Source organism: Festucalex cinctus, chromosome 4 (genome assembly GCF_051991245.1).
Source record: "Festucalex cinctus isolate MCC-2025b chromosome 4, RoL_Fcin_1.0, whole genome shotgun sequence".
NCBI classification, from domain to species: domain Eukaryota; kingdom Metazoa; phylum Chordata; class Actinopteri; order Syngnathiformes; family Syngnathidae; genus Festucalex; species Festucalex cinctus.
Genome location: NC_135414.1, coordinates 6,729,333 through 6,755,202, shown reverse-complemented (window position 1 = coordinate 6,755,202; position 25,870 = coordinate 6,729,333). Strand labels below are relative to the sequence as shown.

The 25,870-nt window shown below is 42.3% G+C and overlaps 1 protein-coding gene across 8 annotated transcripts in view; it reads left to right on the top strand.

The window, feature by feature from the left end:
- zfhx3b (zinc finger homeobox 3b) overlaps positions 1-25,870 on the top strand; it is a 298,790-nt gene that overhangs the window by 209,735 nt on the left and 63,185 nt on the right. For all 8 annotated transcript variants that reach the window (XM_077518499.1, XM_077518498.1, XM_077518492.1 and 5 more), the window contains one exon: positions 17,219-17,450. In XM_077518499.1, the coding sequence (XP_077374625.1) occupies positions 17,219-17,450 (232 nt within the window). The remainder of the gene's footprint in view (positions 1-17,218; positions 17,451-25,870) is intronic.

Below are 25,870 nucleotides of genomic sequence, written 5' to 3'. Positions count from 1 at the left end.
TTCTGCACAGTTTAGATTAAGGTTGTCTTTTTTTTAAATGGCAGCTCAGCACACACAATGTGTACATGGAAAGGCAGTCAAGATGCTGTTTAAAAGATATTTCCTTCTGAGCATTGCTTGGTTATCTCCTCGTTAATGTAATGCATCTCAGTGAAGTCCGCTGCCCTGTCAGATTGAAAATAGACACTCCACCCTGCTCAGCTCTCCACCACAGTTTTGGGAGCCAACCCTTAGATAAAAAAAAGATGAAACTAATAGAGTCAGTGAAGGGCAACAAAAAAGAAAAGATTGATTCCACCCTCCTCTCTGTTTTCATCTAGGTTTGTAGTCGTGAGGGTCATTAGAAGAATATTTGCCCACTTCCCAATTTAACGGCGATGCTGTGTATCACAGTGATCTGGATCAGAGGTCAGGGCTAAGGGGAGCAATTACACAGCATGGATCCAGAATCTCTGGGCCTGTCCCATTGTGTGTTCTGTTGGCAGAAACAGATAGGTGAGCTAAAAGGGAAGCAGAGGCCATGGACTGTATTGAACATGGTTGTATTATTTTTAAAGCTTTTCAACTGATGTTGTTGCATAGTTATGGGCATTTGCTGTATGAATGACTGGCGTCCAATGGTTTTAGAGACTGTATGTCAAAACCATTTTGGAATGAACAATTGTTTGCTATACTGGAGATCATTAAAGAGATAGTTCGGATTTTTTTTTTTTTTTTTTTTTTTTTTTTTTTTTTTTTTTTTTTTTTTAAGAGCTCAGAATTGTTCATTCGGTAGTCTTACCGATTCAACGTCTTATCATCATTGCCCTTTTTTATTTTATTTTATTTTTTATTTTTTTATTTTATTTTTTGTATGTGTGCGTGCGTGCGTGCGTTTGTGTGCGTGCGTTTGCGTGTGTGCGCGTGTGCGTGCAAATATGTATAAATTTATACTCATTAGTTCACCTAAAACCTTATAAAAATCCCATTACCCTTCACCTTAACCAGGTACTTCAGAGTCTCGTCAGAGTCGTGAGGTTCAAATGGTCAGGAGACCAGAGAAAAGGTCAGAAAAGATAAAATGAAAAGAAAGATAAATAAATAGTTATCTATCTAATAAATAGTTCAGATTTTTTGACATGAATCTCTAGTTCATCCTCACCTCTAGTGGCGTGCGATCAGCACTGACTTACCCCTGACAGCGTTCTGTGACACGATTTCTGGTCCGGTTTTGCATCACAAAACTTCACCCTAAAAAAAAAAGTCAGACTCCATTACCATCGGGCACTATTTTTCTGTTCGTTCGCATCACTGCGCATCGCCCTGTAGACAGCTGATAGACGCGCTGCAGACAGCTGATAGTCTTGCCTTCCGCCTTCGAAAAGACAAACAACTTGTAGATTAGTGCGCGTCTATCAGCTGTATGCGGGGTGCCGCCCAGTGATACGAACAAACAGAAAAATAGTGCCCGGGGGTAATGGAGTCTGACTTTTTTTTAGGGCGAAGTTTTGTGATGCAAATATATCACTCTTTTGAACATAAATTGTTTTCAGAAGAAAAACACTTTATTTACTCGATCCCAGCCAACATGACGGACTATTTTCCTCTCGAGCAAAACCGGACCAGAACTCGTGTCACAGAACGCGGTCAGGGTAAGTCAGTGGTGATCGCACGCCACTGGAGATGAGGATGAAATAGAGATTCATGTAAAAAAATCTGAACTATCCGTTTAAGAATAAAATCTGTCTGTCATTGTCATGGCAAATTATTGAAAATTAGTGGTACGTGATACTATGTGGACCAGGCTGGTTGTTTGCAGTTCTTGTAACAACGTTTTCAACCACTAAAATGATTAACCACAGTATTACAACACAGTCATGTTTGTGGTTTGAGTTGCTTAGCTTTAGACCAAGAAACTGTGTATTGAATTTACTTTAATGTGATTAAAGAACGTCACCTAAATTTTGTGCTATTACACATCATCTTATCTAGTTTGTCTGTCCATTATGTGTATATTTTTGTTCTTAAACAGCTCCTTAAACTTGCTGTGGTCCAGTCAGCCTTTTCAGGAGCCACACAATAGCCCGTGACAGAGCAGATATGATGGATGAAGACTGGAGCCTTGACATATTGCGTCTGTGGTGGCCTCGTGCACACATACACACAGGAAGAATGGAGGGAGGGAAGGCGGGCAGAGATAGAACCCAGACCAGCCATTTCCCTCGTTCAGCACATAAATATTTGTGCAGCTGATTTATAAACAGTTGAACAAGAGACGAGATGAAAGTGAGCGGTGATGTTTCGATAAACCCTTTTTTGGGGGCTCCTATTAATGACAATACAATATATCACAATCCCTATTGGCCAATCTAACTTTTAATGCACGCCCTGTACCAATCCAAGGTGTATTTACCGAAATACTGACTTCTGTTAGAAGCGAGGTACTTTTTAGATGTGTTCTGGCGTTGTTACAGTAGCAGTGCAGGGAGGACGAGTCGGCGTGTACCGGTGGTGGTGTGCTAGCATTTGTCACAGCGGACAGCTGCACATGCTGATTTTGGCAGCCAGCTGGTCAGACGCAACACAAAGGTCAAGTCTCCTGTACAGTTACAAGGGATTAGGAAGGGGGTCAAGTACCTGTGTGTTTAGCCTATGCATGTATTGAGGCTTGCATAACATTGTACGACCAAATATTGGAGTGTGAAAAAAGAAGCTGGATATAAATATACATGGATTTACCATGTCGTGGCCCAGCCCCCATCAAATTTATCCTCGTGCCAAAAGGTACTCTCTCTCACCTATAGCCCTCTCCTTGATTAATCACAGCTCCAACAGAGGAGCATGATGAAGATGGCTGCTCACTGACCTCTGTGGGAGGAAGAGTAGCATTGGTAATGGGAGGGGGAGTTGGGGGAGAGAGAGAGAGAGACGGAGAAAGAGAGAGAGAGAGAGAGAGAGAGAGAGAGAGAGAGAGAGAGAGAGAGAGAGAGAGAGAGAGAGAGAAAGCTCACACCTCTTCTCAATTTTTTGTCCTACAGCGTAAGGGACAAGCTGCGCTTCATCCGTGCGGTTAGGCCTGGTGCAGTTGCTGCTCCGTCAGTGTAGTGCCATGTAACATCTGCTTCTCTGGGTGTGCAAACATGGCGATGCTTCTATGCTTCCTCTCCCTCACCTGTCACATCTATACTTCTCAGAACTGTGTTGATGTGTTATATACATATTATTATTATTATTGCCATAAAAAACTCTTTATTTGATTTCACATTATGCTTGGGGTCATTGTCCATCTGCACTGTGAAGCGCCGCCCAATAAGTTCAGAAGAATTTGGCTGAATATGAGCAGATAATATTATCTGAAACACTTCAGAATTCATCGTGGTAATTTTGTCAGCAGCCACGTCATTATTAAATACAAGGGGAACCAGTTCTACTGGCAGCTATACATGCCCATGCAACCACCATCATGCTTAAGGGATGAGGTGATACAGTACATCCAGTAGAGCGTGGTGCTGCTTGGTATGTTGGGGCACAGCTTGGTGCTAAAGTGAAAGTGTGTAACTCCGAATTTGGACTTGAGCATGTTCAGTTTAAAAAAACAAAAAAACAAAAACAAAAAACATTTAAACAGATTGCCTTAGAACAGTGATTCTTAACCATGTGCTCACTGTACATGCACATTTTTTTTAATAACTGGAAAAAATGTTACTGATCTTACAGTAATAAGCTGAGCACTCACTCCACCTGTTTGTATGGTTTATGATACGTAAGCCTGATCAGACAATCAGCCATCATAGGAGGATTGCAGTGAGCGTAGACTGCAGATTGTTTTCACGCTGCCGTGTCTCTGTTTGTGTGTGGAGAGTTCAAAGTCCTGCTCAACATCAGAGGGCTGATGCTGAGTGAGGCTGACTAGCTGCAGCCCGTGGTCTGCGAAGGGTTACTGAATTATTACTGAAGGTTTCGGGGGTAACTGTCCGACCACAGGACTGAGGAATATTAATCATTTATTTGATTGTCCGCATGTGCTGATTAATCAATTTGAGTCGGACCTGCAGGATTAACTACCCTATTATTCGCACTGTACGAACAGATAGAAGCGAGATAAGACTTTAAAATATCATATTCCATTCATCATGTATTTTTAGGTCTGTGCTGATGAAGGTGAAGTAAAAACTGAGGCGAGATTAGGGCGAGCAGCAACACGGGGGCAGGAGGATAACAGTGGAGAGGGAGGGAGCAGGGGGGAAAAAAAGTCTCTTAAGTGCAGCTTGTGAGCTATTTCAGAAGATGGGTGAAAGGCAGAGCTTTGTATTTCCTCAAACCTGGCACTGAAAATCAAGTTGTGCAGCTGCGAGTGAGAGAGCAGCGAGGAAAGGGGGGTGGGGAGACGAGAGAAACAGGAAGTTGATGGGAAAATGATAGCTGTCTCCACCTGGAGTACAGCGTGAGCCGTATGGTCTGCTGCGGGAAGGCAAAGCAGAGGGCGGCTCCATTACTACTTACTCTCTTTAGGTAAGTTCAACTCCTCCAACACTCTTATTACTCCTGTTTACCCACTTCGCTATCTTCTTAGTCTATAAATTCTCAATCTGCCAACTGTTTAATGTGTTGTGTCATGTGGTAATGCCTTTGATTCCGACATGCCTCCCTTTGTAAATACAAGAAGCCCTTAAAAAGGCTGTGGTTTCTTTACAAGCATGGCGCCCCCGGCGCTTTGGTTGGGAATGCACTGACAGGGACTGGAAGAGTAAGTGAGAGAGTGCGAGGTGGTTAGAAACTGTATACTCTTCCCATTGCTCCTCTTGCCAAGCACTCTCCTTTCTGTCTTTGGTTGTGCAGGCAGGCAGGCAGGCAGTGAGTGAGAAATGTGAGAGGGAGGAGCCTCATAGAGTCTCTCCTGGCTCAACACTGCGCCATCATTATGCACTTTTCAGCAGGTTTTACCTTTAACACTTTCCTCCCGGGGTTGAGATTAGTGCTCACCATGCTTGATTTACTGCACAATTACCCAACAGGAGCGCTATGTAATCAATAAACAGGAATGGGCAAAGTGGTCGTCTTTGAACCGCAGTTTGAAGGCTTTTTCAAGCAGTTTATGTGCTGTTTGCCTGTGTGGGATGCCAGCCTGTAAAATATCTATCAGATGTGAGATCAGGCACGCCTCTTTGCTTTTCCGTTGCTTCATAAGAAATAAATCTGCAGCTCTCGACTCAGTGGGAAATGCCAAACTGTCTAATAAGGACATTATCTAAAAATCACAAGTTGTGCTTGATTTGATCTTAGGCCAGGTACATGACCAAAGGACATCAAATGTCCGACCATCCTCTAAGATTGTCCATCTTTGGTCTGAAGTATGTTAAGAGTGGATTTGTCCCAATAATAGCGTACAAAATGGGTTGGGGATAACAACCTTAAATATTAATTGTTCAATAATTATGGCCAAAAATCTTCGATTGTTTGGGAAACGCTCTTGCCAAGTCATGTGACTCCATGGACTGTGACATGAACCGAATATAGCCAGTCAAAGAAGTGATGTTGTTACCCGATGTTGTTTACACACCAAGAAGTATTTTCCAAAGTAAGTCTTTTCTTACTGATATTGCCACAATGCTCCCACCTGTGATCCTCTACAGAAACATTCAGGAAATATCGGCTCAGTCAGGTGTGCTCACACAATGTTTCAACACTGAGATTATCAGAGCTTGACCACACACACAGCATGACCAGAACTGTTAAATGATTGATTTTATATCTTGGTGTGCTGTTTGTCACAGAGAAATAGTTATTTGAGATGTGAAAAACTCTTCTGTGTATACGAGGCCTGAAAGGCAGCCAGCGTAATGGCGCCTGCCCCGCTCACACTCAGCACACTGAGCAGCTGAATAGTCGTCACAATTCTTTTCTGGGACTTGGAAGCGCTTTTTGCAAGCACGACCAAAAGCAAACGGCCTCCTCCAATTAGTCGAGCCTGTGTTTGATTTTTAGTGATGACAACTACATCTCAGCAGCAATTACACTGCTCTGGGAATGATGAGGGTTTAGTTTATTGATCCTCCATTGATCCTCCTGATCAATGAGCACTTTTGTTTCTTTCATATGGAAAGTGAAATTATAGTGTGTTTTTTTTTTCTCTCCTTGGCTAATGACCACACCAATAGAATTGCCTTGTAAATGTGCATTGCCACATAAGGCCCATGTGTATTAGAGTGACAGAGTTGCTAATACTCATGGGATAAAGGGGGTTGGACTTTTTAGAGAATCATTTGTCAACACAAGTGCACTTCTATACTGTGGGTGAAGGTCAAAAGGTGACGATAAAGAAAGAAAAAAAAAAAAAATATATATATATATATATATATATATATATATATATATATATATATATATATATATATATATATATATATATATATATATATATATATATATATATATATGCTTTTTCTTAAAACACTGCGACAATAATTCTGTATGTTCGTCTGTCTATGGTGTTTTTCATAGTATGAAGCTAGCGGGCAATCCCCAAAGGCAAAGTTGTGTGGTTTTAAATACACAATCGACAACATTCAAATTCAACTGGGAGTGGCAACAAACAGCTTTTAGGCCCAGTTTGTAAGAATTCTTTATTCTTTGCTAAACTACTGCTTGTTGTGAAGTGAGTTCAGTTTGCTACCACCATCTAGTGCTCGTATCTCAAAGTTTTGCTCACAGGTCAAGGCAGAAAATCTGCCAAACTCTGGCTTCTATTTCAAAAAACTTTCCAATGATGTTCAGATACATGATGTATGCTACCAGAGAAGTTAGCGATTAAGGCATTGATTTTCACTGTGTTGGACAAATCAGATTCATAGCCACAACCAGCACAGGTCACTTTTATTTGAATCCTGTGTGAACGCTGGGTGGTCATAACACTACCAATAAGGGTTTTGACAGAGTTATATTTATTATCATTTAAAATGAAAAAGTTAACCTTATTATTAATGGAACTTGTTTTGCTGAAAAACTTTTTCTGTTACACATACTGAATATAAACAAATGACAGATGCCGGCCACACATTCCTAATTTACTGAGTAACCACCCCCAAATAAATTCCCAAAGTTTGACTCTGTTCATAGGAAATAGCTAAAATGTCAAAACAAACCTGAATAAACTCCAAGCATGTTAAGCAATCCAAACCAACCGTGACAACACACTAAAGTGATGCATCTTTAAACTAGTGTTTTATTTCCCCTGAACATTTTTCGAAGTGTAACTTTAAATGGCCCTTTTATAATGTAAAGACTGCAGCAAGTAAGTGCACTGTAAGCTGTGCACTCATGTAAGTTGCAGCTTTGTGTTTTCCCAGCGGAGAAGTGCTGACCGGTGGAGCTAGTGGGTGTTTGGTGTACGAATTGTGTGAAGAACCCTCAGCTGCCGTTTTCACTCCAACTGAGCACTTCACGCTCCATGCAAATAAGCCCACATATAGACCCACTCTATGTTTTCACCTCCACTCAACCCCACTCATTAATTTTCATTTTAAGAAGAGGCACCTCTCCAAGACCATGTTGCTTTTGTCATGGCAAAGCTTCTAATAAAGATAGCCGCATAAGACGAGAGTTAAATATTGACGCTATCTGAACACATAATCGCTGTTCTTAATAAGATTGCGTGTAGCCAGCTTGCACCCGAGTCTCCGCTTAACACTTTGCCATGAATTTGACATAAAACTGGATACGGGTTAGTTAGAAAACATACAGCATTCCAGCTACCACAGCCTTATTATGTAACCTGAAGCAACAACCAATTAAGTGGTAATGAAATATTTACACTACCAAACCAAGGACACCAGGGGTGAAAGCTAGATAATATGAGCCTGAGGAGGCGGTATTCTGTGTCTCCTTTCTACTCTTGTGTTTGCAAAAACACGGAACACGAGCTCAATTAATACAAGCTGCTACAAAGCCAAGAGCGTGGGCCAATTTGTAATTATGGCTTCTGGCACCCCCGAGGGCTTTTTGGGTCATGCTAACCGGTGAACTCTAAGGGAGTGGACGCACAACATGGAGACGTGTCCGCTTGCACATCCAGATTAGGACAATCCTTTTCATTTAGTTTTGCTGATTGGCTGAAGAACGTGTAGCAATGAATCTGCATTCATGTCCATGTGATGTTTGTTCGCCCAGACTAATTGTGTTTGGGTCATGTTCCTGCTCTGCATTTAATTCACATTGACTGCATTAATCATTGCAAGTGGTGTTTGCTCGTGCCTTAATCCAACACCCCTTCGTTACCAAACCTACTAGCTCCTTAAATCACAACATTTCTGGCCTTCATTAAACATTTTGTTTTTTGCCAACAGGGCCTTGCAAATTTCGAGCCACGTTCTGTTTTAGCACAGATGCAGTTAGCACAGTGGTTCTGAACCTGAATTTGATCGAACCCCAGGGGCTCGTTGATACAAGAGACAAACCTGACTCTAATTATTCGTGATGATACACCTTGCTTGGCCATCATTGGCTGCAGGTGATCACATTGCTTGGCCTATCTGTGCTGCAGGGAATTTTTTTGCTTTTAGTAGTCGACTTGTGACTGTTGTGATTGTAAATCATGTTATTTATTTATTAATATTTTCAGACTACCTATGTCGAGCAAAAAAGAAAGTGGTCGGACAAATATGTAAAATAGGAATTCACATGTATCACGGAACATATGGTGTTCCACAGGGTTCAATTCTGGGGCCTCTTCTGTTTTTATTGTATCTGCTACCCCGGGGTTCCATCTTAAGAAATCAGCGGTGGTCATTTAAGGGGTTAAGAACCACTGATTGATAAAAATTAGTTCGATTTTGATGGTCTTGACAAATGTACAGGTTTGCCTCTTGTCACGGCGAATAGTTATAGATATATTTCCACGGCTCAAACATGGACGTGAGACATAATAATGACGCTAGATGATGTCACATCCTTTTTGTCTGTTCAGAGTATTTGAATTTGATTGACATTTGTCATTTGCTGTGGTTTCAGCACATTTAGTGGGCACTCCTACAGCGTTTGAGACCGAGATAATACTCGATTTTCAAGCCTCATTTTATGTACTTGGTGATTTATTTTTTTTTTAAACCAAATTTGGCAAAGTTGTTAACAGCATTCTTCTTTGTGGTGTGCCAAATTTAGAAGGCACATTTATTTCACTTCACAGGGACTTTTTAGCAGCCTAAAGCGATCTGTTCAGGTGACAATTTACAATGTTTTTGACACAAACTTATGTTTTCATCACGCATGAGCGAAAACATTCCGTTAGATTTGTAGCTTTGCATGCCTACAGGCTAGCACAATTCAGGTCATTATCATTACAAACATTCTCTTCCACAGAAAAGACAGCACTTATGCGCGAAATGTCACTCACATTCAAAGTGTCTTTGCTGGCCCAACTTCATAGCCAGAAGAAAGGGAGTGTAATATTAATGCTTTATGGGTGTAGTCATTTTCTTGGAAGTTTTCAATTGTGTTTCTTGCTCATGTTTCCATCTAATTCTCAATGTGGAAAGCAACGTTTTATTGAAAGATTATTCTTTTTTAGTCAGCCCTTACCAATCTCACCATTTATTGTGGCAGGCAAGGAATATTATCCAGAATCATATATCGGGAACATACTGTATAAGCCACACCATTAATTAGCTCAGCAATCTTGAAGGGAAGGATGTTGTGTCACAATCGTTGGTAATAGAGCAAAGGAGCCGGGCAAGTCCTGAGTTGTCCCCTTCAGCTTCCAGATGGTACCTTGCCAGTACTTAGTCAGCTGTCTGCAACCGTTGTTTGGGTGCTCCCGCTGGCTCCACCCTCTTATAACCCCCTGCAGGCAAACACATTGTACTACAGTTTTCTTGTGCAGGCACCGATTTAATAAAAGCATTAGGAGGTTAAGCTGTTAATTAGCTACCTTCAGAGAAAGGCAACAGCTTGCTGATAATTTGTGTTTTTTTCTTTTTTTCTTTTTTTTATTTGGGTGTTGACATAATTTCCTGTCTGTTGTGTTGCCAGTGTGGTGGGTTACAAAAGCAAGGCCCTGCTCATTAAGAAGTATCCGATTACAAGTGCACATTATGTATGTATGGCCATGCTTATCCAAATGTTCCTAATGAGCGAGACCCTGGATGGCGTCGTGAGGCTCCTGTGGGCATGGGCTCAGGCTCGTTATCACCACACAGGGGCATTGATCTCATCGCCACATGCATGCTTATCCCCCTCCTGGCCTCTCAAAGACAGACTTGCACATGAATTATGTGGACACATTGATCATGTGATTGAGAGCCATCTTTTAGAAGCCAGGGTCATTATTGAAGGAGGGATTACCCAATCCTTGTTCTGTGCGCGCTTATGGGTGAGTGCATTACTCAGGTCTTGTGACAGCAGATATAGATGTTGTCGCTGTTGCGTGGAAACATGGTCCAAATTATCTTCTGTGTTTAATCAACAATGACATTTGTTAACATATGTCTTTATTTTGGAAAACAATGACCAAAACGTTAACATAGTGCAACATCAATCCCTCCCTTTTTTATCACTATACGAATATGAAGTATGAAATAAACACCAATCACTGGTTAATAAACAGTAATCAGGGGAAAAATAATCAGATTGAATAATTGATAGAGTAATCGATTCTAAAAATATTTGATAGTGACAGCACGAGTGATGTGTTAATGTTTGATATATGATTGTGGTGTTGGGTAACTTTTTGATTTCCTTTAACATAGGGATTTTGGAGCTTCAACTTCATTTAGCTATAGCTATGCTACACAAATATACAAACACACACAAGCATAAACAATCAGCATGGCCCAAATTACTACCTGCATTGATTGCCTTCCTTCTGCAATTATGTTCCCATTGTTTACTTTCCAGCATCTTACTCATTTGAACAGAATTCAATAATTATTGCTTTATTTAATGTTAACGTAAGTAAGAGTGGTGGGTGCGGAGCACGGGTCGCTAGCTGCTTTGTCTTTAAGTGTCTTTCACCCCCCAAGCGTCCTCCCTTACTACTTTATTTCATGGCTTTGCGTTAAGGCATCCTCTCTAAGGACACCTGAAGACATCCATCTTTACCTCTCTGCCCACAGGTCCATTTTGTTTCTCCCCCTCCTCCCCAAGATAAATATACAGCTTGTTTTTATTCGCTGTCAGTGATGGATCATGTCTAAGCAAGTAGAGGAAGCACTTTTTTTGAGAGAGGACCAGTATTGGGTGGAGGGATGACACGCATTAGGGGGAGTAAAGGAAGAGTGCAAATGAGATACAGGAGGCTTTCTGTTGCCACTTGAGTCCTGGAATACTCCATAAGCTATCTCTGAGGCATGTTGCAGCTTGCTGGGTCTAATTCAAAGCAGCCACCACACTTGGAACCCAGCGGGGCCTCTGCGGTTGCGAGCTGTTGTTCGTGCTGCTGGCAGACCCGGAATCCCGGGCCAAGCTCCGCTCTGCTTTGCTTCGCTAAATAACCTGCTTTCATTCCAGGGGAATCCCAGAGTCGCATTCAGTGTACAAATGCAGTCACTGCGTACCCTCAAGCGTCTTCTCTCCCAACATTCATCATCGCTATTAAAATAGATAAATAATCCTGATTTAGAACCCTTGGCAATTTGGCACCAGTTGTACAAACACTCACTGATGTTTTTTTTCTGCTTTTGGATGTAACAGGAAGCAACAAAATACACCCCACAGATTTGTTTGTCCGACAGAGAGACTTAAACCGCAGCTTTTTCTTTCTTTTTTTTTTTTCATCATCCCAATGGGCAGATTTTATCCTTTCAGCATGAAATACATTTTCTACACGAGTAAACTGTAACCATTACTGACTGAAATACAACAAAGAGGTATTCGGACTTCCATGCAGCCGCATTCGAACCTGTGCCACCAGTTGAAAGAGAAAACTTAGAGGTTGGGGGGACAAAAGCAAAGCAATTGCAAAGCAGAGCCTGTCTGGCTCTCTAACAGGGGGAGGTTTGGCAGCTCCCTTGGAATTGATAGCTATTTAGCTCACAGATAGCCATCTGTTTTAATGCATTAATTTTGTATTAACAGCACTGCCAAATGTAATGGTGGAAATTAGGGTATGAACTTAATGGCTTGTGGTTTTGTGTGCGTGCACAAGTCTGTCTGTGCATGTGTGTTTATATATTGTAGTGCTTTTTGTCTATACTTTTATTTGTGTCTGTGTGTGCGCGCTGTATTATAAAGCTCCATCGGGAGCCATTCTCCGGAATTACCGTCTCTCCGTCTCCCATCCACCCTTCCAGTAATACCCACCTCCATCTTGCGTGAGTCCGACTCTCTCAGCAAGCACACAGTTTTGTGTTAAAGGTGCACTTTTACTTGCGCGTTTAAGTGGATGGAAATGCAGATGTATGCCGTGCTCTAGGTGGGTGGTGAAACCGATACAGGCGCGTGGTGCCCACTCAAAGGCCAAGGTGCACTGTGGAGTTGTGAGCGAGAGGATGGGGTGGTGCCCACACCGCCCCGTCCCTCTCTCACTTTACCTGAAAAAGCAGAGAGCAACTGCCTCAGCCTCCACACAGAGAGGGAAGGTGTTCCGTGGAAAGAGCTTTGATAAGCCATCATAGAGTTTTTTTAAGTTTGAAAAAACACTTCAGCGTTAACTGAAATGTTGAAGAGCACCTCACGAGAACGACAAATGAGAACATATTTGAGCATATGAAAGGTAATTTGAAGTCATCTAACCGACTTGTGATTTTAGAGGCCAATTATATTGAGGAACATGCTGATTTTAATGTACAGTAGATATGCCAGCCAATATGGATAAAAAAAAAAAAAAGAGAAAGTCAATTAAAAAATGTATTTACAATATTTTGTATGTGCCCTCACTAAAAACGGCATTCTGATGAATATTGTGTTTGTGGAATCTGAATTCTCCCTGTAGCAAAATCCACCTGTTTTTAATTCATCTCAGGCGGCGGCCATTTTGCCACTTACTGTCAACTGAAAATGGCATCACAGTTGCTTGGGGCTCAGATAGTGGCCAATCACGACTCGCCTGTTTTTTGGGCTTGGTCAAGTGACGTTGGCAACCTGAGCCATGATTGGTCATGACCTGAGCCCTGAACAACTGTGATGTCATTTTCAGTCGACAGCAAATGACAAAATGGCCGCTCCCTGAGACGGATGAAAACATGTGGAATTTGCTACTTATCTCATATTCCACAAATGTAATATCAGAATATCGTTTTAGACTAGTGGAGCTGCATAGAACTTTATTGTAAAGAACATTTTTGGCTTGATTTCCCTATTAAGCCAATGCCAATTAAAATATTTTGAAGAATAAAGTTCCAATAACTATTTAATCGGCTGATTTAAAAAAAATGAATGACTTCCTTCAATATCTACTGAACTTTACAACAGAGAGAAAAAATGCATTTTTTTTTTTCAGGGGGGAAGGGGTGTTTTAACGTCAATATCTTTCTCATGTTGTATTTTTTTTTTTATGTCTGATTACTGGTGAGCTGCATTTAGAATAAATTTCAGGACTTACTATTTCTCTTAGTCAGCATAAGTGCCCCAAAGCTTTAGTTTCTTGTCTTATCAATCACACAAATGATTAAGGATGATGATATTAGCATACCGTACACACATGTACTTGTGTTGAATGCATTTGGGGCAGTCACACATTTATTGAATCCATGCCATTCACATGGCAAGCCTCTCCCTGCTGCCCTATGCTCCTCAGCACCCCTTCAGTTGGGGCCTCCGTTGGGTGATTAGAAAGCCCAGAGCCATGCAGAACAACTCCTTCCAGCCTAACATGACTTTTTCATTAAGCTGGTAAATTCCTGCACAACAGTTGGAGGTGATTTATCAACTAGGGGCTTCATTGCAGATTCATAGGAAACAGACACAGTTCTGTCTGTCTTGTGCATTATGTTCGTGTGCACATGTGAAATTGAGGGGGAGGTCGGGCAAACTCTGTTTACTGTCTTTGGGCACTTTTTTTTCCAGAAAAATACAATTTCGTAGTGTTTGTTAATGCAAATCTTTCAGTTCTATCATGTCACCTTAGTAGTTTTACAATTTATGCAAGTGTGCAACAGTCTCCTCACTGATGATCCTCCTGGTTGAGCTTCCCACCATGTTGACTGACTCGGAGCTGCCCCCAGCTGCCGGGGGTCATGGCCGGAGCAGAGGTGGTGCAAGTGCTGCTTTACAGGTCGAAGCGTTTGATGTTGGAGACAGAGCTACAGGCGCTGGAGCGAGCCGCTTTTAGCTCTGTTGAGGCCACAGTCCTGGCCAGTCAGTCGACCAGTGAATTATGGCTGATGGTGGAGCAGGCGGTCTCAGGTTTACTCCTATATAAACCCCAGGCTTTTTATGGGAAACTATAAAACTCCCAGCATTTTTCTCCTACCTCCTGAGACTAGCTTTGAAGTTTTAGTCAGGTGCTGTCATTTTTTTCCCCTCCAACTTGACTTCACGTAGATTTCTGGAGCTGTGAGTCATTTGCAGTTTAAATTTTTTGTTTTAATTCAGGACATCTGTGAGGACTAAGAGCAGTTTACATTGATGGATTTGGTGTTGTCTATTACCAAATCTCTCAGGTTTCTCTGCCTCTCTTCCGATTCAATATTTGCGCACAGAGGAAAAGCGGAGGGGGCTGGGGGTTCCTCATAATATCCAGCAACACCTATTCATGACATCATGCATAGCTTAAAATGAGGAGAGAAAAGAGAGCATGCAGAGACAGATCCTTTTGCAATCACCTAATAACTCTATTACACTGCACTGTGGGGCTCACAAAAAAGGAGGTGGAAAAAAAAAAGAGATGTTCTTTTTTCCTGGAAGCGGCATATTAATACACGTTTTAGGTGTTAAACAGACAAATATGAAACAAAAAACAATGAAATACAATCTCTCATAACGCCTCATGGCAATATTACAAGATTACCAGAAAAAAAAACAAAAAAAACAGTGGGAGATAGCGACACAAGACTGTCAAGGACATTTAACATTATTAGAATCCCCCCCTCTTTCCCCCCTTTCAGTTTGTAAGCAATCTGATTTGAATGGAATGCGATTAAATTGCTGATGTGTGCAGGACATCTAGCTCGGTTTCTTCTTGCCTTCAGAGACTTTATATGAGGACGAGGGTGGAGATTAATGATCTTGTAGAGAGGTTCAAGCTTTGCAGGATGCGGGGGAAAATGTTGGCAGTGCAAAGTAGACTCGGCTTTATTGCAACTTGAATCTTTACCGCTATTAATTAGATAAATAGAAAAAAATATATATCGGACTGTATTCATAATCTGGTCATAGTATTAGATACATCTGCACACCTGCAATGGGTAAACATGATAATACATATATTGTTAAATTACTACCTCGATTAAAGCTGTCCATTATTATACAAAGGACCTTGGATTTCAAATATCATGGGGTGTGTGGGGTTGAGGACCCAAATTGCAGGGAAGCATGAAGGTGTTGCAGGGATGCGCTCAAAAAAATAATTTGAAGCGACTCAAAAGCAAACAAGGTACTAGGATTAATAAAAAAATATATAATAATAATAATAATAATAATAATAATGATAATAATAATCATTATAAGTAAAAAATAACTAAGTTCAGAGTGCCAAACTGAACAGACGTAACAAGGAAAATGAACCGACAACAAGTGAAAGGAACCAGGTAACTAAATACAAGCAAACTGTCAAGATAATGACAAACACCGAGACAAGACACAAGTGGCCGAGGGAGCCGATTGGTTGATACAAGGGACTGGGTTGATGAGCACAGGTGGATACAAAACCTTAACGACACAGACAAAAAGAAAGGGACACAAGGAAAACATGATAAAATCTAAGCAAAATTAAGGAAACAAACCCCCAAGGGGTAAATGTATGCATATGTCAAATCATTTTCCCTATAGAAATGAATTAAGAAGCCATTAATATGTTCCATCCCCTCCAAAAAAAGACATTTCCATGGAAATGGCTAACATAAGTTAACTTGAGTTCCGATTGGTCACCAATACTAAGGTTAGTGTTGCTTTTTCGCACATTTGTTATGTTTAAAAACCTAGTGTAGAGCTTTTGAAATGGAAACTGTATACTTACTATAGCAAAATCAGTATAGAATGATGTAGAAATGTGTTTACAAGATGTCCGCTCAATTAAACAGCGGCTGTTGAGCATGCGGCCAACATCATCATGAGGAACTATAAGCTACCAAGCTGTCTTCTGATTGTGCCACAAAAAGCCGTCAATTCACATTTGGAATTCCATTCGGACATACTTTATGCAGATATATCCGTCAAATCCAGAGTTTGTTGGTTCCGGATCTGTTAAATCGAGGTTCCAGAGTATATTTCTTTCTCTCAACCCAGACCAAATGGAAAACGTCTGCTGATTGACATTGATTGCAGTCACATCAAATGCCCAGCTGGACGCCCCCGGAGTGTGATGTTGAGGTGTCACATGACAGAAGCAGCCAGTGTGATACTTTAGGATAATGGTCAATAACTGACTTGCTCACGCCAGGTCCGGTCTTGCATCATTGATTGAGCAATGCAGGAGGTAATTAGACTTGAGGCTATGGTGTGACAAGACTTTGTGGCAGTGTGGCGTCACTCGGGGGTGTATTTTGATACTGCTGGGTGAAGGCTAGCACGAGGGTCCCTGTTTAGCCACGAGGAAGTGATGGGGTTGACAGGTCAATACCGATGCTGATTTACTGTCCTCTGACGCTTGTCCTCCTGTTGCGGAATGTTCCGGTCGCCCTGCTGCCTCCCAAGGCCTGCGTGCCTCGCTCTATGATAAAGCTGGGATTTAACTTGCCGTGATCAATATTTAGTATCCCAAGCGTGAAACAGGCAGATGTTTGGAGTTTCCTTTTCAGAGGCGGGAGGCTTGTGTTGAGTGAAGGGAATCAATGTTCTTTCCATCCGCCGGGCTGCTTCTGAAGGCTAGCTGATGCCATTGCCGTCCGCCGAGATTTGTGTGGCGGGGGGGCCTCAGGCCTCTCCTGTCCTGTTAGCGCGTTGATACAGACACTCAATGCAGACAAAGTGCGCAGTCCAAACAGTTGTTCTGAAGTGGAAGAGGTCTGGATGTTAAACAACAGGACCGTGATTGGGAATTGATTTGTTCATTTGCCAACTGTGTGAGCGAAAGCGCCGTCCACGAGAAGCGCTTTCTCACTTTTTTCTCTCCTCGCTCTCTCTCTCTCTCTATCTCTGTTTCCTCCTACAGCACCTGCAGCAGCACGAAAACGCGGTGGAGGGTGATGCCTGCTACTACCACTGCGTGCTGTGCAACTACTCTACCAAGGCCAAGCTCAACCTGATCCAGCATGTGCGCTCCATGAAGCACCAGCGCAGCGAGAGCCTCAGGAAGCTGCAGCGCTTGCAGAAGGGCCTGCCCGAGGACGACGAAGACCTCAGCTCCATCTTCACCATTCGCAAATGCCCCTCTTCAGATACAGGTTAGACATCTTCTGTTGCCTATCACATGTCTACAATGTTTTACATTCACTGTGTGGACAAAACTTTTGGGTCAACTGCCCTGTCTTATAGGAAGAAGTTCTTCTAGATGTTGGAGTGTTCATGGCAGTTTTTGTTTGTTGATGATGTTGGACTTGAAAGCCTTGAAAGTCAGGCTCACAATGTGTGGTGTAGATGCCAAGTCAGAGGTTTTTAATAGGGTATAAGTAAGGGTTCTCAGGTTCTTCTGATCCAATCAAATCCAAGCATGCCCTTGTTGGCCTTGCATTTTGCAGTGGAAACAGGAAAAGGGCCTTCCTCAAAGGCTTCCTTCAAAGTTTTGTGTCTGTGAGTTGAATAATTGAAAGTAAATGGTCAAACAAACCCCAATTGATTAGTTAGTTTATCTGTGCTGCAATGTTTTTTTTCTATATAATATACATGTGTTAAATTCACCATTTTTTGACCTAACATAGTGACAATTGTATTCATTCTGGGCCGAACTTGGACAAGAACAAAAATCCTGAGGCCTACATTTTCTGTATGACAATATAATTAAGGTTTTATCACTTAGGCAGGGTGAAGTGGTCCCTTATATTTAGAACTATAGCTATGTATTTTCATCTATTTAAAGTCCCTGAAAACTGAAAATAAATGTCTTGTAAATTTGTCCCATAGCAGAGAAGGGTATTGTTAAAAATCCTGCCACATTTGGATGATTAAAAGAGTTGCCAAGTTGCCAAAATGAGGCTTCAAAACCGTGTCAAATCATGCTCGAATGCTGTAGGCATGTTGCTGAAAGTGCTTTTCCATACTGAGACAATGAGGCGCTCTAAGCAGTCATGTCAGCGTGAAGCCCCTGTCCACATGTTGGCTGTCAAGTTCGACTTCTAAGAAAAAAAAAAAACCTTGCTCTTCATGCAGACACTCAGAGCCTGCAACGAGGCGCTCTAAAGCAGCCAGCCCTGTGCAAAGTCCTGGCCTACTTACTTACATTTCACCCTTCTCGCTTTTCCACCTCTCTCTGTGTGATGTGTGCACACTCATGGCCAACTACGAGGCACGCTTAAGTGGCTAATGTGGTGGATAACTGCTGATGTAAACAAAGGTGTTCAAATTCTTATGTAGTGTCGAAGGAGCAACTCTTGTTGGATTCTTGAGTGCACTGTGTAGTGCCATTTTCGCCAAGAAATCAGGAAAACTAAAATGGCAAAAGCAGTACGCTATATCCCCACAGTTTCATACAAAATACTGTAATTCTCAGTCTTTGCATACGTTTTCAGCAGTTATCTTCAAACATATACAAGGTATTTCAAAACTCCCTGAGTTCACCTTACAGGCTCTTTAAGACACAAGGGGACAAGAAAGAGCATTGATGCTAAAGACGGAAAGAGTGCAAAGTCAAGAGGCAGCTGCAGCAAGGAAAAGGCCATCAGTAGACAAAACACACTCGCAGGGCTAAAACAAAGTGGCCAGACTGCTCATTTATTATGGACTGATTAGGATGAGCGAACTGTGGTCAATTAACACGCTTTCTTAGCAGAGATTTGGTTTTCTAATCACTTTAACTCGGGTGCCCTCACAAAGGGGCTCTATTGTGTGTCCCGGCAAGAGGGAGCCATTACATCCCTCGCACACATACTCACTGTCTGTGTTACGGAAGAAAAAAGGCCAGACTGTGAAGACGCTTTGTTCCATGGAGGCAGGGATAATGAAGCCAGCGGCCGGGAAATTGCGCAAAAGGCAGTCACAGATCTGAAGCAAATCATTAGAGAACATATTTAGCTGAGCAATTAGGGACAATTAAGCTTTCTGCTCACTGCACTCCAAATATGTTAATGACTACAGTACAGTGGACAAGCGAACATGCAATGGCAAGAGGAAAGGCTATTTAGGTTAAAAGGGTTGGGAATTTACTTTTCCTCTCAAGCAGATGAGAGTGAAGGCACAGTTTGTACTTACATGGTTTTTTTCTCTTGGCGGATGTGCTTATCAATCCGTTTTTTGTTGTTTTCTTATTCATTCTTTGATGTGCTTGTTGCCCATTTTAACCTCTTTGAGGGATGAAAGTGTAAGGTTAGAGCTAATGGAGCCCTTTGGTGTGGCTGTACGGGGATTGTATCGCACTCATGCACACACAACTGCCTGCAGGTCTCCTCTGTAGAGTCACTTCAGTTGTAGTCTCATAGTAATGCGGCTGTGAGGACAGGCCATGAAAAATACAATTGATGCCTTCTTTTCCAAACAAGCAGCTAAAGCAGCTTTAGTTGATGAATTTAGAACTGTTCGGTACAGTGTGGAGTTTTTGTTAAAAATTATAATTAAATAAATCATCTATCCATCCACCCATCATCCATTCCATTCATCCATTATCTGAACTGTGTATCTTCATGAGGGTCATAACTACTACGACTACTACTACTACTACTACTACTACTACTACTACTACTAATAATAATAATAATAATAATAATAAATGCATTTATTTATTATGCATGTGTTTATTTATTCCCCCACAATGTTAAAAATTCCAAAACGTGTTTTCAATTAAAAACGGTGGTTTACAAAAATAATACAAAATAAAAATAACTAAGAAAATAAACAGCCTATTGAAAAAAATCTGTGTGCAAAGCACCCACTGTACTATAATCCTACACTTGAAAAAATGGTGTGTTGAATTTACTCAATTTTATTTAGTCAAGTGGTTGCATACAATAGAATAATCTGGATCCAGAAACATTTTTAAGTAGATGTATAGTTTCCAAAATGTATCTGGAGCCAGATGGTTTTATTTCCTGTAATCACTTCCATCCATCCATCCATCCATCCATTTACTACCGCTTATCCAAGGTCGGGTCGCAGGGGCAGCAGCTTTAGGAGGGAAACCCAGACCTCCCTCTCCCCAGCCACTTCAACCAGCTCTGCCGGCAGGATCCCAAGGCGTTCCCAGGCCAGCCGAGAGACATAGTCTCTTCAGCATGTCCTGGGTCGTCCCCGGGGCCTCCCGCCGGTGGGATATGCCCGGAACACCTCCCCAGGAACTCGTCCAGGAGGCATCCGAACCAGATGACCGAGCCACCTCAGCTGGCTCCTCTCAATGCGGAGGAGCAGCGGCTCGACTCATCCCTCCCGGATGACCGATTTTCTCACCCTATCTCTAAGGGAGAGCCCGGACACCCTGCGGAGGAAACTCATTTTGGCCGCTTGTATCCAGGATCTTGTTCTTTCGGTTACGACCCACAGCTTGTGACCATAGGTGAGGGTTGGAACGTAGATCGACCGGTAAATCGAGAGCTTCACCTTTTGGCTCAGCTCTTTCTTCACCACGACGGACCGATACAGAGTCCACATCACTGCAGACGCTGCACCGATCCGCCTGTCGATCTCCCGCTCCATCCTGCCCTCACTCGTGAACAAGACACCAAGATACTTGAACTCCTCCACTTAGGGCAGGATCTCATCCCCGACCCGGAGAAGGCACTCCACCCTTTTCCGACTGAGGGCCATGGTCTCGGATTTGGAGGTGCTGATCTTTATCCCAACCGCTTCACACTCGGCTGCGAACCGCTCCAGTGAGAGTTGGAGATCCCGGCTTGATGAAGCCAACAGCACCACATCATCTGCAAAGAGCAGAGATGCAATGCTGAGGCCACCAAACCGGAACCCCTCAACGCCTCGGCTGCGCCGAGAAATTCTGTCCATAAAAGTTATGAACAGAATCGGTGACAAAGGGCAACCTTGGCGGAGTCCAACCGCTGGAAACGAATCCGACTTACTGCCGGCAATGCGGACCAGACTCTGGCAACGGTCGTACAGGGACCGAACAACCTGTATCAGGGGGCCCGGTACCCCGTACTCCCGAAGCACTCCCCACAGGACTCCCCGAGGGACACGGTCGAACGCCTTCTCTAAATCCACAAAACACATGTGGACTGGTTGAGCGAACTCCCACGCACCCTCGAGGATCCTGCTGAGGATGTAGAGCTGGTCCACTGTTCCACGGCCAGGACGAAAACCACATTGCTCCTCATGAATCCGAGATTCGACTTCCCGACGGACCCTCCTCTCCAGCACCCCCGAATAGACCTTACCAGAGAGGCTGAGTCAGGTGTAGTGTGATCCCTCTGCAGTCACTTGATGAAATTAAATTGAGTATCATTCTTTTCAACAAAAAAATAATAAACTAATACTAAAGCTAATCAAAATTAACCAAAACCCTTGTTGACATTCCTGTTCGGTATTTAATGTATCTGGTAACACTGTGTCAATGATGCTACACTACTTGTGTCGTGGACACAGCTACGACTCAAACGCATTGATATTGATAGCTGAAAATGGCTTTAAAAGTGTTGCAATGCAGTCACTGAAGTGCATCTAAAATTGCCAAGTAGCTAAAATTAATTTTGTCTTAAAATTACGCCATCCCAGTGTTCCATTGTACATGACCTTTTCACCGTCCAATTGGCTTGACACCAAAAGGGAGTTTCTCCACCATAGGGACTTGTGTGTCATTTTATTGTGCCTTGAAGGTTTGGAGTGTGTTTAACTATGTTCTGATGATCTAACCCACCCACAATACGGCCTCCTTCACTAAATAATAACCTCTGCAGTGGTCTGTACTTTTGATGAAAAACTGATGTCTCTGGCTCCACGCTTATTAATAGCCCACACTCATAAATCGACTTTTGTGACAGATTCTACCGCAATGTCAACCGAAAGAGCAGCACAACTAAAGCCGTATTCTGTTTTCTCCGCATTGGCAAGATCAGGATTTATGTTGCAATAGTCTCAGCAAAGCGATTACAGCAAATTGTAAGGGTCGACTGTAGTGAAAACAGAGTTGGTTTAAATGTCCGTCCCTGTAAACTTTCATTCCACTTGGCAAGTTCCCGCAGTGTAATGTCTCCTATAAACTGCCCCAGACCTCCTCTTAGCTCCACCCCCTCACACGGCTCAACCTTTTATTCCCTCTTAGTGTAATATTTAATTTCCTCTCCATTAGTACTTGTGCGACACATGGCTCTCTTTTGTGGTCGAGGCATACTTGCTAAGTGGTGGAACATTGCCTGGCTTGTTAAAACAAAGTTGCCCCTGGAATTGTGGGTCACCTACACGGTAATTCCGTGGCCTGCTGCTGCTGTTTTGTGATTCTGGGAGCGGTTTGGGTGTTAGTTGCTGTTTGCGTTCCCCTCCCAAAAACGCCCAACATTACACAATGGAGCCGGAGAAGCGTCAAATATCTGCGGTCGTCAACTGATACCTTTCCATGACATTTCCATGAGTAATAGACTGAAATGAGATGGGCCCATGTGCAGCCTTGTGTGTTTTTTACATCCACCCACTTTGCATATTAATGCTCCCAATGTGGGTGCAGGAAATGCAGGCTCCAGGGATTTAGTGCCACATATTCCCTCAATTGGTGGATGTCTGAGGAGAGCAAATACAGCAGAAATGAGCTTCTTTCCAATTAGACTTACACGGGAATAAAGGCTTGCATTGTTTTAACTCTTACTCATAGTGACAATGTGCTGCTGAGGCAAGTTGCTGTGTGGCCCCGCCTCCATTTGTCTTCTTTAACCCTTTATCTAGGGGTGAAACAAAGGAGGCCTCAGTGGGAGCCCAGCCACACAGCTGCCCTTTGTGCACAGACGCCTGACGAAAAGCCACTTTTTTTATTTTTTTTTACTACAACTCCTGCACACACTGGGCCAAAATAGGCCATTAGCAGAAATGCACTTAGTCTGCATTTAATTAGGTACACCCAAAGAGCAACTCTTTTCAAAAGTTCACTTTCCCTTGCATTTTGATGTAATGGCCATTTGCGAGGCTTTAATTGTGCTGGACTATTCCTAATAGTTTGTACATTCTCTTTCATATAGTTATTGTTCATATTTAGTTGGTCAGAACATAATGTAGCTAGGGAAATGTCTCTTTTTAGGTTCATGTACGTTTATACACTCACTGGGTACAAAATTTGGCACACCTGATCAATCAGGTTTCGAACATTGTCATCGCGAGGGCTCCTTCCAGTCGTGGTAATCATTTACAGGAGCTACACACGAGGGCCAAAATATTTTAATACATTACCCATAGTATGATGCAGTACAATTCAACACTAGTCTCTGACGATGAATACCAATAATACGTATTGTAATGTAGCTGTGTTGGATGTTGTTCGACTCACCGAATGATTTTATGTGGCCCACTAATGCAAATACAATGAAGTACATTTATTTATTTATTTTTTCCATTTTGGCATAACATCTGTTTACCAAATTGCGATTTTTCTTCACTTCTTCAAGGTTTTATAAGCATTTATTTTCATTAGATCCCTTCGTTTGGGTCAACTTTACCCATTTTAAGTTGAAAACTCTCGAGAAAAAATGTTCTAAAAATAGTTATAGTCGTTAAAACATCAAAAGAAAGACAATAAGTGCATACATTTGAAATGTCTGCCCCCTTAAACGCCCCTGATTTATATGTAATGCACCGTAAATAAAAAACAAAACATTGACAAGAAAAGAAAAAAAAGAATAGGGCATCATATTTTACTTTTCTTAAAAACGTTTTTGATGATGCCCATAGGGGAAGTTCAGGTGTATTATAATGGCGTACACTGGGCATGTGCGTATAATAACAATCAAATACAGGAGCAAGTAATATTGTGAAGAGGTCAGGTTACTAAGCGTGTGACCAAAAAAAACAAAACAAAAACCAAAAAAACATTTATGTATTTATTTATTTATTTTTGCTGACAAACCTTTGCTGCACACTTTAGCACATTCATCAGTAATAGAGTGAAAATGTGTGGACGTGAATATTTACCTTTGTTACTTTACAGTGTGCACCCCTAAAATTTCAGGTCCACTGTGCCACTAGTAAAGATTTAATCACCTTCTGAAGGTCTCTGGTCTGTGATGAAAATGCCTTGATACTCCCTCTAAATGTTGCAGTTGTACCTAATGAAGCATCAAAGGAGTGTATAAATATTTTTTGAAAAACACTGTGCATAGCATATAACATGGTGCAAAACTAGTTTAAAGAACTCATTTGGGGAGTAGTGACCCGTTTTTTTAATGGATGCTTATGATGGGGGTACAGATCACACAAGGGTCCTTGTTTTAGCATTTACTCAACTTAGTGTTGTGAGCAGAACAAACTAAATGGCAGTGATGGATGCTCCACAAAAGTTTTGTCTTTTTTTTTTTCTGTTTCATTGGTGACATCCAGCATGCGTATGTGTGTTTGCGTACGTGTGTATGGTGGAAGCAAAGATGGAGAACAAACGTGGCTGACAGTGGATTAGCTCCTGCTGTAAATCTGCCACAGTCACAGATGGCAGGCTCTTGATCTCTGGGTTGTGACGGCTTGGCTCTCAGCACGGGAGGAAATCCCTGCCTCTGTGAGCTGAGGAGGCCGGGGAGGAGAAGGTTGGAGCTCGGCGACACGGACGGCCAAAAGTCATTGTTAGCCGAGTGTGTAGACACAGGAGCCTGGGGTCTTCAAGGGAAAGGACTGGTTTGGAGAGGGGCTTATTATACTGCCACCCTGCAGTTGTTTCATCCACCACACCACCGGAGCTTGTAAGTGGAGTCTAAACCTCCAGTTTAGATCAGTGTTACTTTTAATGACCAGTTTGAGAAACTGGCCAGTGGAGCCATGTGCATTATTAAATGGAAATGAGACGAAAGGATGCATACAAATGACTGCATAATAGCGGTATCCAAAATGAGATCCATTACTTGTTTCACTAAAAGGGGTGCACTTCCAGGGTCACACACCTAATAGCGAGGCCTGTCCTGACAACAGATGCATTTCTCTTCCCTCCCCCCTTTTGTCTCATGCATAATTCTTGAGACATTCAAAAAGCTGCAAAATAGGCCGTGACAAAGAATGCCTTCTCTAATGAAGCAAATGCAAGGAAGTCACTAGCAGATCACATGCTTTCACTCGGATCTCTTAACAAACGCCATTTTATTGGACTATGCGTATTTGTCCTTTTGTTTCGTTCCATCACACAACATGCCTGGCTACCCGCTGTTGCTATTAAAGATGAACTATCTGCATGTCCAGTGGCCAGGCTAAAGCTGAAAGAGCCAGGTAATATCAGAGTTGAGCCAAGCCACGCTCTGATGGCGTGCAAGGGGTCATACCTAAGCTTTTTCTCCCCACAGACGAGAGCAAAACAGACAGTAGCCCTTTCTGGAATGTCCTCTTAAATTCAGGCCTGTTAAAAAAGCAAAGTAAACCTTTCCAGAAACAGGATATTGTAGCTCCTAACCACCAGAATCCTATCCATGCCACATTATGACCAATGTGAAAGCGCGTTGCATAGTCAGACAGTGGTGCAATGCGCTTTTAATAAAGGCGGGTTATTGCCCTGGTGATGCAGAGTGGATATGAGGATGACGACCGTGCGGGC